The 15286-nt window shown below is 36.4% G+C and overlaps 1 protein-coding gene across 5 annotated transcripts in view; it reads left to right on the forward strand.

Moving 5' to 3' along the window:
- Positions 1 to 15286, forward strand: part of ARMC3 (armadillo repeat containing 3) — a 109402-nt gene that overhangs the window by 15375 nt on the left and 78741 nt on the right. For 3 of the 5 annotated variants that reach the window (XM_002750094.6, XM_009000036.4, XM_035306941.3), the window contains 2 exons: positions 3241 to 3358; positions 11736 to 11861. In XM_002750094.6, coding sequence (XP_002750140.5) covers positions 3241 to 3358; positions 11736 to 11861 — 244 coding nt within the window. The remainder of the gene's footprint in view (positions 1 to 3240; positions 3359 to 11735; positions 11862 to 15286) is intronic. The other 2 variants (XM_035306942.3, XM_035306944.3) reach the window with 2 other exon arrangements.

The raw sequence follows: 15286 nt of genomic DNA on the forward strand, positions 1-15286 counted from the left end.
TTGGTAATTTCAAAGACGACAGGAGGATAAATTTACAATGACGGGAAGAAACCAGCGTAAAAAAGCTGAGAATACTCAAAGTCAGAACGCCTCTCCCTCTAAAGATGATCACAGTTCCACATCAACAATGGAACAAGGCTTGATGGAGAACGAGCTCATCCTGATGACAGAATCACTCTTCAAGGAATGGATAATAACAAACTTCGGTGAGTTAAAAGAACATGTTGTAGCCCAACGTAAAGAAACTAGGAACTTTGAAAAAAGGTTTGATGAAATCCTATTGAGAATAGACAACTTAGAGAGGAGTATGAGTGAATTAATGGAACTGAAGAATACAATACAGGAACTCCGAGAAGTATGCACAGGTTTAAACACTCGAATTGTTCAAGCAGAAGAAGGGATATCAGAGGTCAAAGTCCAACTTAATGAAATAAAACGTGAAGAAAAGATTAGAGAAAAAAGGATAAAAAGGAATGAGCAAAGTCTCCAAGAAATGTGGGACTATGTGAAAAGACCAAATTTACGTTTGATAGGTGTACCTGAATGCGACCGAGAGAATGAATCCAAGCTGGAAAATACCCTTCAGGATATTATTCAGGAAAATTTTCCTAAACTAGCAAAGCAGGTCAACATTCAACCCCAGGTAACACAGAGAACACCACAAAGATATTCCTCAAGAAGAGCAACCCTAAGGCACATAATCGTTAGATTCACCAGGGTTGAAACGAAGGAGAGGATACTAAGGGCAGCCAGAGAGAAAGGTCAGGTTACCCACAAAGGCAAGCCTATCAGACTTACAGCGGATCTCTCGGCAGAAGCTCTACAGGCCAGAAGAGAGTGGGGGCCAATATTCAACATCCTCAAAGAACAGAACCTTCAGCCCAGAATTTCATATCCAGCCAAACTAAGCTTCACAACTGAAGGAAAAATAAAATCTTTTATGAACAAGCAAGAACTCAGAGATTTTATTACCACCAGGCCTGCTTTACAAGAGCTTCTGAAAGAAGCATTACACACAGAAAGAAACAACCAGTATTAGCCTTTCCAAAAATACACCAAAAAGTAAAGAGCACCAACATAAAGAAGAATTTACACCAACAAATGGATAAAACAGCCAGTCAACATCAAATGGCAGTAACCCTAAGTTTAAATTGACTGAATTCCCAATCAAAAGACACAGCCAAAACCCAACGGCATGTTACATCCAGACCTGTTTCACATGCAAGGATACACAAAGACTCAAAACAAAGGGATGGAGAAAGATTTACCAACCAAATGGAGAGCAAAAATAAATAATAAATAAATAAAAAGCAGGAGTTGCAATTCTTGTATCGGATAAAATAGATTTTAAAGCAACAAAGATATAGTGGTAAAAGGATCAATGCAACAACAAGAGCTAACGATCCTAACACTCAGATAGGAGACTTAGATTCAATGAGACAGAAAATTAATAAGGATATCAAGGACTCGAACTCAGATCCAGAACAAGTAAACTTAATATTCATAGAGCTCTCCACTTCAAATACACAAAATATACATTCTTGTCAATACCACATCACACCCACCCATTAGTTTAAATGAAACATTGATTGGCCATTATTAATACCCAATTTTTTTCAAAATAAAGCAATATTTCCATTTACTCTCCCTCTTTCTCTTCCTCTTTCTTCCTCTCCTTTACTTATTTTTTTTTTCTTTCCTTCTCTCAAAAAAAAAAGAAATCAACTTGTAAACCTCTAGATCCAGGTCGGCAATGTCTCTTTCATTGCTTGATTTCCTTTCTTCCCTTCCCTCCCTCCCTCCCCGCTTCCTCCCTTCCTTCCTTCCTTCATCCCTTCCTTCCTCCCTACCGTCCTTATTCCCTTCCTTCCTGCCTTCCTCCTCCCCCCCCCCAAAAAAAAAAAAGAACAAACAAGACTTTTGTAACTCTTACAGCTTCTAGTATAGAGGGAGCCATAGAAAAACAGCGGCTTTACTTTGGATGTTAGACAATGCTGTTCTGAAATTCAACAGCCATGTCTCCTCCAAGGAGGAAGTTTTATCCTGGCTGTTTCCTTTTCAGGTCATTGTTTCTCGCCATCTTCTTTCTCCTTTACTCTTCCAAACTTACAAAACTATGTATCCTTGGAGTAATCAGAGCAATGCATTTCTCCATTCTCTATGTAAAATGAAACAATCTTAAAAACATTCCATATCTTAGTAAGATGTCCATATAGGAGGCTGAGGCAGGAGAATTGCCTGAACCCAGGAGGCAGAGGTTGCGGTGAGCCGAGATCGCGCCATTGCACTCAAGCCTGGGTAACAAGAGCGAGACTCCATAACAAAAAAAAATATTCCATATCTTAGTAAGATGTCCATATAGGAAAGCCAACACAAAGAACCAGCTAAAGCTTTGAAATACCGTTTTTTTTTTTAAACTTTATCCTAAGCAGAACGCCATCCTCCATTCATCTCTGGAAATGGACGAAAAATAGTGTAATAATTTGTTTTTTCCTTAACCACGGAAAGCTTCTATGTGTTATAAACAATAGCTCATTTTAATTACACATGAATTCTCAGGACACAGGTCTTCTTAGAGTCCTATACTTTTTCTTTAGATTATATTATCATTTCCCCTATCCCAGATTTTATTCAATTTTCATTATGTTCCGTGCTATTTTCTACTGCTTTTTTTTTTTATTGTTTCACATACGTAATTCCTGCTTATCTAGAGTCTAGTGGTTGGAAAGCAAGTATTGATTATCAGGATGGTCAGAAAATCCAATATATATAGGTGCTCAAGGATTTTGTGTATTAAGTAAGCATACCAACATGTCATTTGATGTACATCTGCCATGAGCCTGATGACGTGCTAAGTGCTTTACATACATGCTCTACTCCTCTCCTTGCTCCTTTGAGAAAGGTACTATTATCTTAATCAAACAGAAAAAGAAATTGGCATTCAAGGAGTGTAAGTCATTTGGATTCCACATGATTAAATTGAGAAACTAGACCCGTCAGCTTCCAAAACACGTTACTCTTCCCACCACACCCCAGGAATATCAAGGCCAGCAATGCTAACAATTGTGTCTCTAGCGGGTGATGTGTTTTTAAAATGAAAAACTTTGCAATGCACTTATTGGGCAGTGACCACATCCTTTTTGCAAGATTCTGTTCTCTTTAAGTTTTAAGACCCATTCATTTTTAATGTGATTTTTAAAGCTCATTTGTGAACCTGATAGTTTTCTTTCTGCCTTTCAGTTTGATCCATTAATAATTGAAAGCAAGAAAGCAGCAACTGTGGTATTAATGCTTCAATCTCCAGAAGAGGAAATTTTGGCTAAAGCATGTGAAGCCATTTATAAATTTGCTTTAAAAGGTTTGGATTTTTTTCAGTTTATATTTCCATTTCATTAATTTTTAAAAGTATTTACTACATCATGGGCACTTTTCTTCCTAGTCTTTCACTTACTTGCTCTCAGATGAATTATTTCAGACAACCAGAATATTATTTAATGCATTAACTGAAAGCAGTGTCTCTCCCTGAGTGCCTAGCTTAATCTTAAGGAGTAATTTAGTCATTGGATAGAACAGTCATTCTGAAAGTTTCATTGTAGTTTTAGAAATTGTAAATATCATAGGTGCTGAAAGAACTCAAATGGTCAAGCTGGAACAATTAGAACAACAAAGTAAAATAGTATTGGGTTATAATACAAGTGGAAAATAAGTATCCATGAGTCCATACTGGTATAAATAAATGAGTGAATAAATAAATGGAAACGAAGAGACAAATTCCCATGCAGAATTCCTAATCGTTTATGCAGACACTCTAACTTCAAGGAGGTGAAATATAACTTCCCACTCTTTGAGTGGGAGATGTACAGAGTGACTTATTTCCAAAGAGTAAATATAGAAATGGGGGGAAATAATCTTGCAAGGGATAAATCAACCTCAGCTAGGTGATGAAAATCAACATCAACCATCTGGGCATGTTGGCTAATGCCTGTAATCTCAGCACTTTGGAAGGCCAAGGTGGGTGGATCACTTGATCCCAGGAGTTTGAAACCAGCCATGGCAATGTGGGAAAGCATCTCTCTACAAAAAAAAAATACAAAAACTAGCTGTCTGTGATGGTGCATGTGTGTAGTCCCAGCTACTCAGGAGGCTGAGGTGGGAGATCGCTTGAGCTCAGGGGTTCAAGACCAGCCTTGGCAATATGGTTAAACCCCGCCTCTACAAGAAATAAAAACATTAGCCTGGTGTGATGGCACATGCCCACAGTCCCAGCTACTTGGGAGGCTCAGGTGTGAGGACTGCTTGCCCCTGGGAGGCAGAGGTTGCAGTGAGCGGAGATTGTGCCACTGCACTCCAGCCTGGGCAGCAAAATGAGACCCTGTCTCAAAAAACAAACAAAAAACCATCAACTGTGATAAGTCATATTGACAATAGGTGCCTTTGATATGATGTGATGAAAATGACACTTTATTTCTGTGTTATTTTTCTTAAAAATCCATAATCCCAGTCTAATGATTCTTAAAATCAGATGAATCCTGGTTCAGGTACAAAATGCCCCAATTGGGAGTTAAGTGTAACTGTTTTTTTTTTTTTTTTTAATAAAACATTTCAAACTAAGATGGGAACAATTTTGTTTTAAATTAACAATACTTGAAATATTGTGTTGGAACTTGAATGAGAGAACAACAAATCCTCCAATTAGCCAAGGTTACAATACTCACCTTGCTTCGTCACTCAGGTCATCACTGGGAATCCAGATGGAAACCACAGTGGTTCTGGAAGGAACTATACCTTTTTGAGTGGTTGGTGTAGATTCCTGGGAGATATTGGATTGTGTATCTATGGCAGCATGAACCCCATTCAGTCTTATCGAGTTATTATATATCATCTGGCTGTCACATGTATCTAATTATGTGTAGTCTCTTTTTGCATGACATGAAGAATTAGATGGGCATGTAGTTCATATGAAATGAATACAGAAATAATTGTAAATCTGATGTTTTATACTAGTAGTATTTTCTAAAGTTAAAAAAGATTGGACTTTGGCTTCTGGCCAAGATAGACAACTCTACTGCCTAAAAACAATGAATTAAACAGACCTAATATGTGAAGGTAGAGTACACTTACTCTTTTGGTAGAAACAATGAAGAAAATAAACCAGATACATGAAATAACAGTAGACAAGACCATCAAAATCAGATAATAAAGGGCAGTGACCACTGAGAGACAGGAATCAAAGGAAGTAAATCCTATGATTGCTTCAGATTTTTGACTTCAGAGAGCTTTTTGGACATAGCACTGGAAAGGGTAACCTGGTGGACTCTCTGAGTTAAGAAGACAAACCCGAGAGTCCAGGGAGATAAAAGCATTTAGAGTTTTTGGGACAGAGTAAAGGAGAGGAATGAGTTTCACAGAAGAACTCAGGAAATCTGTAAAGGATCCCATTCTTATATTTAGGAGAGTTGTGAGCAGTATGTACATGTGAGGGAAATAGACAAAGAGGCACCCAAAGAATTGGGGTAATAGTGTCTGGTGCTCACATAGGGCCAGTAGTAGTACCCATGCCCATCAGCCAGACTGAAATCTCAGAATTCATGGAGCCCTATGTAGAATACACAGAGGAGTCTTGCCTCAGTATGAAAAATAATTAGTCCTAGATGGTACACTGTTCTAGTACCACCTAGTAAATATTAAAAGCAAAACTTGAAAGGATCAAGTTGTTTCCAAGTAACTTAATTTGAACCTGAAAAAAATCTCAAGAATACAGAAATAGCCATTGTCTAACAAGGTAAAATTCAAAATGTCTTGCATCCAATAAAAAAAAAAAATACCAGGCATGAAAAGCAGAAAAAATGAGTAAGATATAAAACAACTAGCAAATCAAAATTGACCCAGATGTTAAAATTAGCAGGAAAAGACATTTAAAAGTTAATTGCAACTGTATTCTATATCTTTAGAAAATAAAAACATGGAAGAAAGACAGACCCAAATACTACTTCTAGAGATGAAAAACTTCAATATCTTAAATGAAAAATATATAGGCTTGGATAAATGCAGTGAAACACTGCAGAAGAAAAGATTAGTGAACTCAAAGACACAATAACACAAAGTATCCAAAATGAAGGACAGTGAAAAATAAATTTTAAAAAGATGAACAGAAATTCCATAAGGTATGAGAAAAGTCCATGTGTCCAATATAGGTGTAATTGGAGTCTCTGAAAAAGGGAGACAGGGACAGAAAAAGCATTTGAAGAAATAATGGCTGAAATTTCCCTAAATCTAATGAAAACTTTAAATCCATGAATCCAAAAAGTCTGTCAAAACCCAAGTGCAAAGAATATGAAGTAAACTATGCCATAGTACCTTATAATCAAATTGCTCAAAACTAGAGAGAAAGAGAAAATCTTAAAAGCAGCCAGAATGAGTAAAAACATGTTATATTCAAATAAACAAAGAATGACAACAGATAATACTGAATTATAAAGAATGATTTATCATCAGATATTATACAAGTGAGAATTCAGTAGAGCAAAAATCTTTAAAGAATGAAAGATAAATAAAAACTTTCAACCCAGAGCTACATATCCAGAAAAAAAAATCTTTCAAAGACACAGGTGAAATAAAGTTTTATTTTAAAATATAAAAAAGCTACAATAATTTGTTACCAGCAGAGCTATACTACTACTTATAATAAAAAGAGGCCTTTCAGGCAGAAAGAAGTAACACCAGATGGAAATATAGATCTACAAAAAAGAATACAGAGAGCTAGAAATGGCAACATATGTGTTTTTTCTTGCTATTTGAATCCCTTCAAAAGAGAATTTATTATTTTATATAGAAATAATCATATAATGTGCAGTCTGAAACATATGTATAAGTGAAATAGATGGCAACAACAGCCCCAAGGTAGAAAGGGAAAAAATGGAAGTATACTATTGTTAGGATCTCATATGTGAAGTGGCATAATACCACTTGAAAGTAGACCGTGATAAGTCAAAGATGTATACTGCAGTTCTAATGCAACCACTAACATAACAAAACAAAGGATAATATTAAATAAGCCAATGAAAAAAATAAAATGGAATAATAATATTCAATAGATAGAAAAGAAGGGAGAATATGAAGAAAAATGCAAACACGGAATAATGGGACATACAAAAAACAAATAAGATAGTAGATTTAATCTAATCATATCAAAAATTAAATATAAATGTCCTAAATACCTTGATTAACAGGAAGAAACTGATATGTTGGATAAAAGCAAGAGTTAACTACATGCTACCTTCAAGAAGTGCACTTAGAATATGAAGACAAAGAAACTTAAAAGGATGACAACAGATATGTCATGCCAGCATGAATCAAAAGAAAGCCCAAGCATTAATAATAGAAATATTATTATAAAAGTAAACAGAGAAAAGAATAGTACCAGAGATAAAGAAGGTCATTTTATAATGATAAAGGGATCAGTTAATAAAAAGACTGAAAAATGTTAAACAGTCATGTACTGAATGTGAGGTATTTAAAACACATGAAGCTAATCATGCAAGGAGAAACAGGTATCAACAATTAAAGCTGGAGATTTCAATGCTCCTCTCAATAAAGGAGAGAACAAGTAGACAGCAAATATATAAGGATGTAAAGGATTTGACAATCAATCAGTATATTTAACCTAATTAATATTTATAGAACGCTTTAACAGCAGTAGAGTACACAACTTTTTTCAAGTGCATACAGAATATTTATCCAAATAGATCATATTCTGGGCCATAAAATAAGCCTCAATAAATTTTAAGTGATTCCAATAACACAAAATATATTCTCATACCACAGTGGAATTAAATTAGAAATCAATAATGCAGAAAACTCTGGATAATTGTTAAGTAGTTAGTAAGTATATAACATACCCTTAAATGACTCATAAATCAAATAAGAAATCAAAATAAAAATCAGAATTGAAAATTAAAACACAGTGAAGGATGCTATAAAACTGCTTAGAGAGTTTATTGTGCTAAATACCTATACTGGAAAACAAGAAAATTCTGAAACCAGTAACTTCAGCTTCCATCTTAAACTAGAAAAAGAAGAACAAAGTAACCCAAAAGTTGTAATAATGTTATAATAGATATCTGAGTATAAATCAACCAAACAGAAAACAGAAAAAATTGATGAGCCATAAAAATGAAAAGCTGTTTTTTTGAGATCAATAAGAAGGATTAACCTCTAGATGGACTGATAAATAAAATGACAGAGAAGATAAATTATCACTATCAGGAGTGGGAGAGGGGACATCACTAGAGATCCTACAGATATTATCAGGATAATAGGAATATTATGAAAATAAATTAATACCAATAAATTCTACAACTTAGATTAAGTGAACAAGTTTATTTCAAGACCTAAATTTCCAAGCTCACTTAAAAAAAGAGAGCTTGAATAGCTCTATATTACAAAAACTGAAATTGGTAGTTAAAAACTTTCTCACAAATAAAACTCCAGGTCCAGATGGTTTTACTGGTGAATTCTACCAAACATTTAAGGAAGAAATAATACCAATTATATACAAATACTTTCAGAAAATTGAAAAGGGTGGACTACTTCTTAGTTCATTCTGTGAAGCCACCATTACTGTAAACCCCAGATAGAAAAAGGCAAAAAAAGAAATCTGCAAGTCAATATGCCTCATTTACATAGATGTAAAAATTCTAAACAAAATGTTAGCAAATTAAATTCAACAATGTATTTAAAAAGGTAACACATCATGACTAAATGACTCTTATTCCCCAATTGCAAGGTTGGTTTAACATCTGAAAATCAATCAAGGCATTTTACAATGTGTGGTAGGTAGAAAAAGAACCCCAACATATCTACATCAGAAAATATCACATCCCTGGAAGCTGTAAAAATAGTATGTTACATGACAAGGGAGAAATAAGAACGCTGATAGAATTAAAGTTGCTAATCAACTGACTATGAGATGAGGAGATTTCCTTGGATTATCTAGGTTGGGCCAACATAATCACAAAGGCCCTTATTGGTGAAAGGAGGAGGCAAGAGAGTCAGATTTGGAGAAGATGTGATGGTGGACACAGAGGTCAGAAGGGTGTGATTTTGGGCTTTGAAGATGAAAGGGGCTCGCTCGCCAAGGAATGCCATATGGAAAAGAAAAGGAAATGGATTCTGCCATAGAGCTTAGCTCCCAAAGAGCATAGGTAGCCCTGCCAACACTTTGAATTTCACCTACTGAGATATGTATCCAACTTCTGACTTCCAAACCATAAAATAATAAATTTGTATTGTTGATAAACCACTAGATTTGTTATTACAGCAGCAATCAGAAAAAAATATATAAATCTCTAAAAAAGAAAAAACCATATGATCATCTTCATACATGCAAAACCATCTTTTTGGCAAAATCCAACATCCACTCCTGATAAAATATGTATGCAAAGTAGGACTAGATATAAACTTTCTCTATCTGATAAAAGATATCTACAAAAAAAGCCTATGGCTTACGTCACACTTAATGGTACAAAACTAAATGCTTTCCCCTTAAGATCAGGAACAAAAGAAGGATGTCTGCTATCATCATCTTTATTCAACATTGCACAGGAGGTTCTAGCCAATGCAATCAGGCAAGAAAAAGAAATAAAAGACAACCAAAAAATTTGTAGTTAAAAACTTTCTCGCAGATTAGAAAAAGAGGTAGAACTATCTCTGTTTGATTTATACAAGATGACATAATCTGGCTCTGTTCACTTGCCCTAATTGAGATTAATTCATATCATCGTATTTGTTTTTGTTGCTGAGTACTATTCCATTAAATGGATTTACCACAGTTTGCCTGGGTCATATGGTAGGGGTATGTCAGCTTTTAAAGAAACTGCCAAACCATTTTCCAGAGTGATTCGTACTGTTTTATATTCTCGCCAGCATTGTCTGAGGGTTCTAATTTCTTCCTACACTAGCTGGTGCTTGTCATTCATCTTTTTGATGACAGTAATCCTTGTGGTGTGAAGTGGCATCTCATTGAGGTTTTAATTTGCATTTCCCTAATGCCTGATGATGTAGAGAAAAATGTACTTTATCATCATCATATATCCTCTTTGGTGAAGTATCTGTTCAAATAATTTGTTCATATATATTTTAAAATTTGCTTGTTTTCTTATTTGGTTTTAGAAATTCTCTATATATTCTAGATATGCGCCCTTTACTTCTGTATCAGATATATATTTGCAGAATTTTTCTCACAATTTGTAGAATATCTTTAAAAAAAATTCTAGACTTTTTTTCTGTAAGCAGTTTTAGGTTTATAGAAAAATGAGGCCAGGCATAGTTGCTTGTAGAGCCTGTAATCCCAGCACTTTGGGAGGTTCAGACAAGAGGATCACTTGAATCCATGAGTTTGAGACCAGCCTGGGAAACATACTGAGACCCCATCTCTACAAAAAACTTGAAAAAAAAAATTAGCTGGATGTGGTGGCATTTGCCTGTAGTCTCAGCTACTCAGGAGACTGAGGTGAGAGAATCACTTGAGCCCAGGAGGTCGAGACTGCAGAGAGCCATGATCATGCCACCGCACTCCAGCCTGGGTGACAGAGCAAGAACCTGTCTAGAAAAAAAAAAAAAAAGGAAAATGAGAAGTAGAGTTCCCATAAACACCCCTCCTCCATTTCAGTTTTCTCTGTTATTACAGCAATCTTTTGCATTGTATTACTCAGGATTCGCTAGAGAAAGAGAACCAATAAAACATATGTACATATATATATGAAAACATTTGTAATGGGAACTGGCTCACATGATTGTGGAGGCTGAAAAATCCCACAATAATGCCATGTGCAAGCAGGAGAACAAGGAAAGCCAGGAATGTAATTCGGTCTTGTCCTAAGGCCAGAGAACCAAAGCTACTGTAAAGTCCTAGAGTCCAAAGGCCTGAGAACAGGAGCTCTAATGTCTCAGGGCAAGAGAAGATAGGTGTCCCAGCCGAAAAAAGAGAGGATTTTTCCTTTTTATACCTTTCTGTTCTACTCAAGCCCTCAGCAGATTGGATATTGCCCAATAACATTGGTGAGCGCACATCTTCACTCAGTTGAGAGATTCAAATGTTAATCTGTTCCAGAAACACCCTTGCAGATACACCCAGAAATAATGTTTCAGTAGCTATCTGTGCATCCCTTAGCTCAGTCACTTTGGCACATAAAATTAATGTGATGACATCTATAGACAATTCTATTGAATCTACAAAAAGGGGCTAGAACGAATTAATTACACAAGGAAGCATTTATTGAGTGCCTGTTACATGACTGGCATTGTGCTAGGCACCAAGGGTATGAGAGAATATGGCAAAAAGGGTATCTGTCATCATGGAGAGTTATCATGGCATAGGCAAGCAAAACACAGACGTTGTCAAGTGATATGACAAAAATACAACGAATAAAGAGAGGTAAAAAACACTTGGATGCAGTAACAGCAGTAGATAGGGTGATTGCAGGGGACTGCTCCAAGGAGGTGCAGTGTGAGCTCAGAACTTAGGATAAGATGAAGCCAGCTTTGTAAACAGGGGAAGGGAGAGGAGGAAGTGTCCGGGATGCCTGTGCTCTAAGTTCATTCTGAGGGAAATACCAGTGGAAGCCAAGAGTACTGTGAAAGGCAAATGGCAAATAAGAAATTGGAATGGCACAGGGCAGAATGCTGATAAGATCGATGGTATCCATGTGTTGTTTTTGTTTCACGTGTGATGTCAGGTGAGGAAAATAAAACAACCCTCCTTGAACTTGGAGCTGTGGAACCTTTAACTAAACTACTCACCCACGAAGACAAAATTGTAAGAAGAAATGCTACTATGATATTTGGGATCCTGGCTTCTAATAGTAAGTATCCACTTTTAAAAATAATCAAATAATCCCATGTAATGCATTATCATTCTTTTAAATTTAACATTAGAGAATTTGTTTCCGTTTTATTTAAACTGACTTTAACGTTCACAAAAACATGACATCAGTATAATGCAGCAAATGTGTGATTTCACATTTTAAGGGATAATTTTAAAACAGGAAAATATATGCAAGCACATCCATGCAAAAACTCCTCTCAGAGTTGGTGATGTAGTCCTACAAGCTGAGAAAGCCATCATTTTCTCTTAGAATGAAAATCATTTTTGCTCGAGTTAGTGTGATGTAATTTGCCTGCCTATATTTATGTTACATTTCATGTGTATTTCATAGTGAACAAAACCTAAAGGGCTTTGATAAACTGATTTTGAAACTGCAAACTATATTTTTCAAAAGATAAATTTAAATATGCATTTACCAAGGAAGGTGGATCACCTGAGGTCAGGAATTTGAGACCTCCCTGGCCAACATGGTAAAACCCCATCTCTACTAAAAATACAAAAATTAGCCAGGCATAGTGGTGGGTGCCTGTAATCCCAGCTACTCGGGAGGTTGAGGCAGGAGAATCACTTGAACCTGGGAGGCGGAGGTTGCAGTGAGCTGAGATCGCACCACTGCACTCCAGCCTGGACAACAGAGTGAGACTGTGTCTCAAAAAAATAAATTAAAAAAAGTGCATTTACTTCTTAAATCAGACCTATTGCTTGGAATATTACGTTACATAATTAATATTATATTAATATATAGTATATAACATAAGTGATATTAATCATATATGTACATAATTAACATTACTGTGATTAATAATACAATTAATATCAATTATGTTATATCACAATATTGTATAATTACATTAATATATAATATATAATACTAAAGAACATATTAATATAATAATGCGATTGTATAATATTAGTTAAAAGATGCTATTATGTCCATTAGAATACCAGTTTGACCAAAACCATGCCACTAAAGGCAGTCCCTGACTTATGAACAGGGTATATTTTCCTTGTCATTTTCTAATGGTACTTTTTGAGTCATCCATCAAAACCCTGTAACTTATAGTTTGTTTTTTTTTTGAGGCGGAGTCTTGCTCTGTTGCCCAGGCTGGAGTGCAGTGATACGATCTCAGCTCACTGCAATTTCTGCCTCTCAGATTCAAGCAATTCCCCTGCCTCAGTCTCCCAAGTAGCTGGGATTATAGGCATACACCACCATGCCCGGCTAATTTTTGTATTTTTTTTTCCCTTTTTTTTTTTTTTATTGCATTTTAGGTTTTGGGGTACATGTGCAGAGCATGCAATACAGTTGCATAGGTACACACATGGCAGTGTGTTTTGTTTGGTTTCTCCCCTTCACCCACATTTGGTATTTCTCCCCTGGCAATCCCTCCCCACCTCCCCCTCCCACAGGCCCTCCCCTTTCCCCCCTATAGACCCCAGAGTTTAGTACTCCCCTCTCTGTGTCCATGTGTTCTCATTTTTCATCACCCGCCTATGAGTGAGAATATACGGTGTTTCATTTTCTGTTCTTGTGTCAGTTTGCTGAGAATGATGTTCTCCAGATTCATCCATGTCCCTATAAACGACACGAAATCATCATTTCTGATTGCTGCATAATATTCCATGGTGTATATGTGCCACATTTTCCCAATCCAGTCTATCATCGATGGGCATTTGGGTTGATTCCAGGTCTTTGCTATTGTAAACAGTGCTGCAATGAACATTCGTGTGCATGTGTCCTTGTAGTAGAACGATTTATAGTCCTTTGGATATATACCCAGTAATGGGATTGCTGGGTCAAATGGGATTTCTATTTCTAAGGCCTTGAGGAATCGCCACACCATCTTCCACAATGGTTGGACTAATTTACACTCCCACCAACAGTGTAAAACTGTTCCTTTTTCTCCACATCCTCTCCAGCATCTGTTGTCTCCAGATTTTTTAATGATCGCCATTCTAACTGGCATGAGATGGTATCTCAATGTGGTTTTGATTTGCATCTCTCTGATGACCAGTGACGATGAGCATTTTTTCATATGATTGTTGGCCTCATATATGTCTTCTTTCGTAAAGTGTCTGTTCATATCCTTTGCCCACTTTTGAATGGGCTTGTTTTTTTCCTGTAAATCTGTTTGAGTTCTTTGTAAATTCTGGATATCAGCCCTTTGTCAGATGGGTAAACTGCAAAAATTTTTTCCCATTCTGTTGGTTGCCGATTCACACTAGAGACTGTTTCTTTTGCTGTGCAGAAGCTGTGGAGTTTCATTAGGTCCCATTTGTCTATTTTGGCTTTTGTTGCCAATGCTTTTGGTGTTTTGTTCATGAAGTCATTGCCTACTCCTATGTCCTGGATAGTTTTGCCTAGATTTCCTTCTAGGGTTTTTATGGTGCCGGGTCTTATGTTTAAGTCTTTAATCCATCTGGAGTTAATTTTGGTGTAAGGTGTCAGGAAGGGGTTCAGTTTCTGCTTTCTACACATGGCTAGCCAGTTTTCCCAACACCATTTGTTGAACAGGGAATCCTTTCCCCGTTGCTTGTTTTTGTCAGGTTTATCAAAGATTGTATGGTTATAGCTATGTTGTGTTGCCTCTGATGCCTCTGTTCTGTTCCATTGATCTATATCTCTGTTTTGGTACCAGTACCATGCTGTTTTGATTACTGTAGCCTTGTAGTATAGTTTGAAATCTGGTAGTGTGATGCCCCCCGCTGTGTTCTTTTTGCTTAGAATTGACTTGGCTATGCGGGCTCTCTTTTGGTTCCATATGAAGTTCAAGGTGGTTTTTTCCAGTTCTGTGAAGAAAGTCAATGGTAGCTTGATGGGGATAGCGTTGATTCTGTAAATTACTTTGGGCAGTATAGCCATTTTCACGATATTAATTCTTCCTAACCATGAACATGGAATGTTTCTCTATCTGTTTGTGTCCTCTCTGATTTCGTTGAGCAGTGGTTTGTAGTTTTCCCTGAAGAGGTCCCTTACGTTCCTTGTGAGTTGTATTCCAAGGTATTTTATTCTTTTTGTAGCAATTGTGAATGGCAGTTTGTTCTTGATTTGGCTCTCTTTTAGTCTGTTATTGGTGTAGAGGAAGGCTTGTGATTTTTGCACATTGATTTTATATCCTGAGACTTTGCTGAAGTTGCTTATCAGTTTCAGGAGTTTTTGGGCTGAGGTGATGGGGTCTTCTAGGTATATTATCATGTCGTCTGCAAATACAGACAATTTGGCTTCCACCTTTCCTATTTGAATACCCTTTATTTCTTTTTCTTGCCTGATTGCTCTGGCTAGAACTTCCAGTACTATATTGAATAGGAGTGGTGACAGAGGGCATCCTTGTCTAGTGCCGGATTTCAAAGGGAATGCTTCCAGTTTTTGCCCATTCAGTATGATATTGGCTGTTGGTTTGT

This window comes from Callithrix jacchus, chromosome 7 (assembly GCF_049354715.1).
Source record: "Callithrix jacchus isolate 240 chromosome 7, calJac240_pri, whole genome shotgun sequence".
Lineage (NCBI taxonomy): Eukaryota > Metazoa > Chordata > Mammalia > Primates > Cebidae > Callithrix > Callithrix jacchus.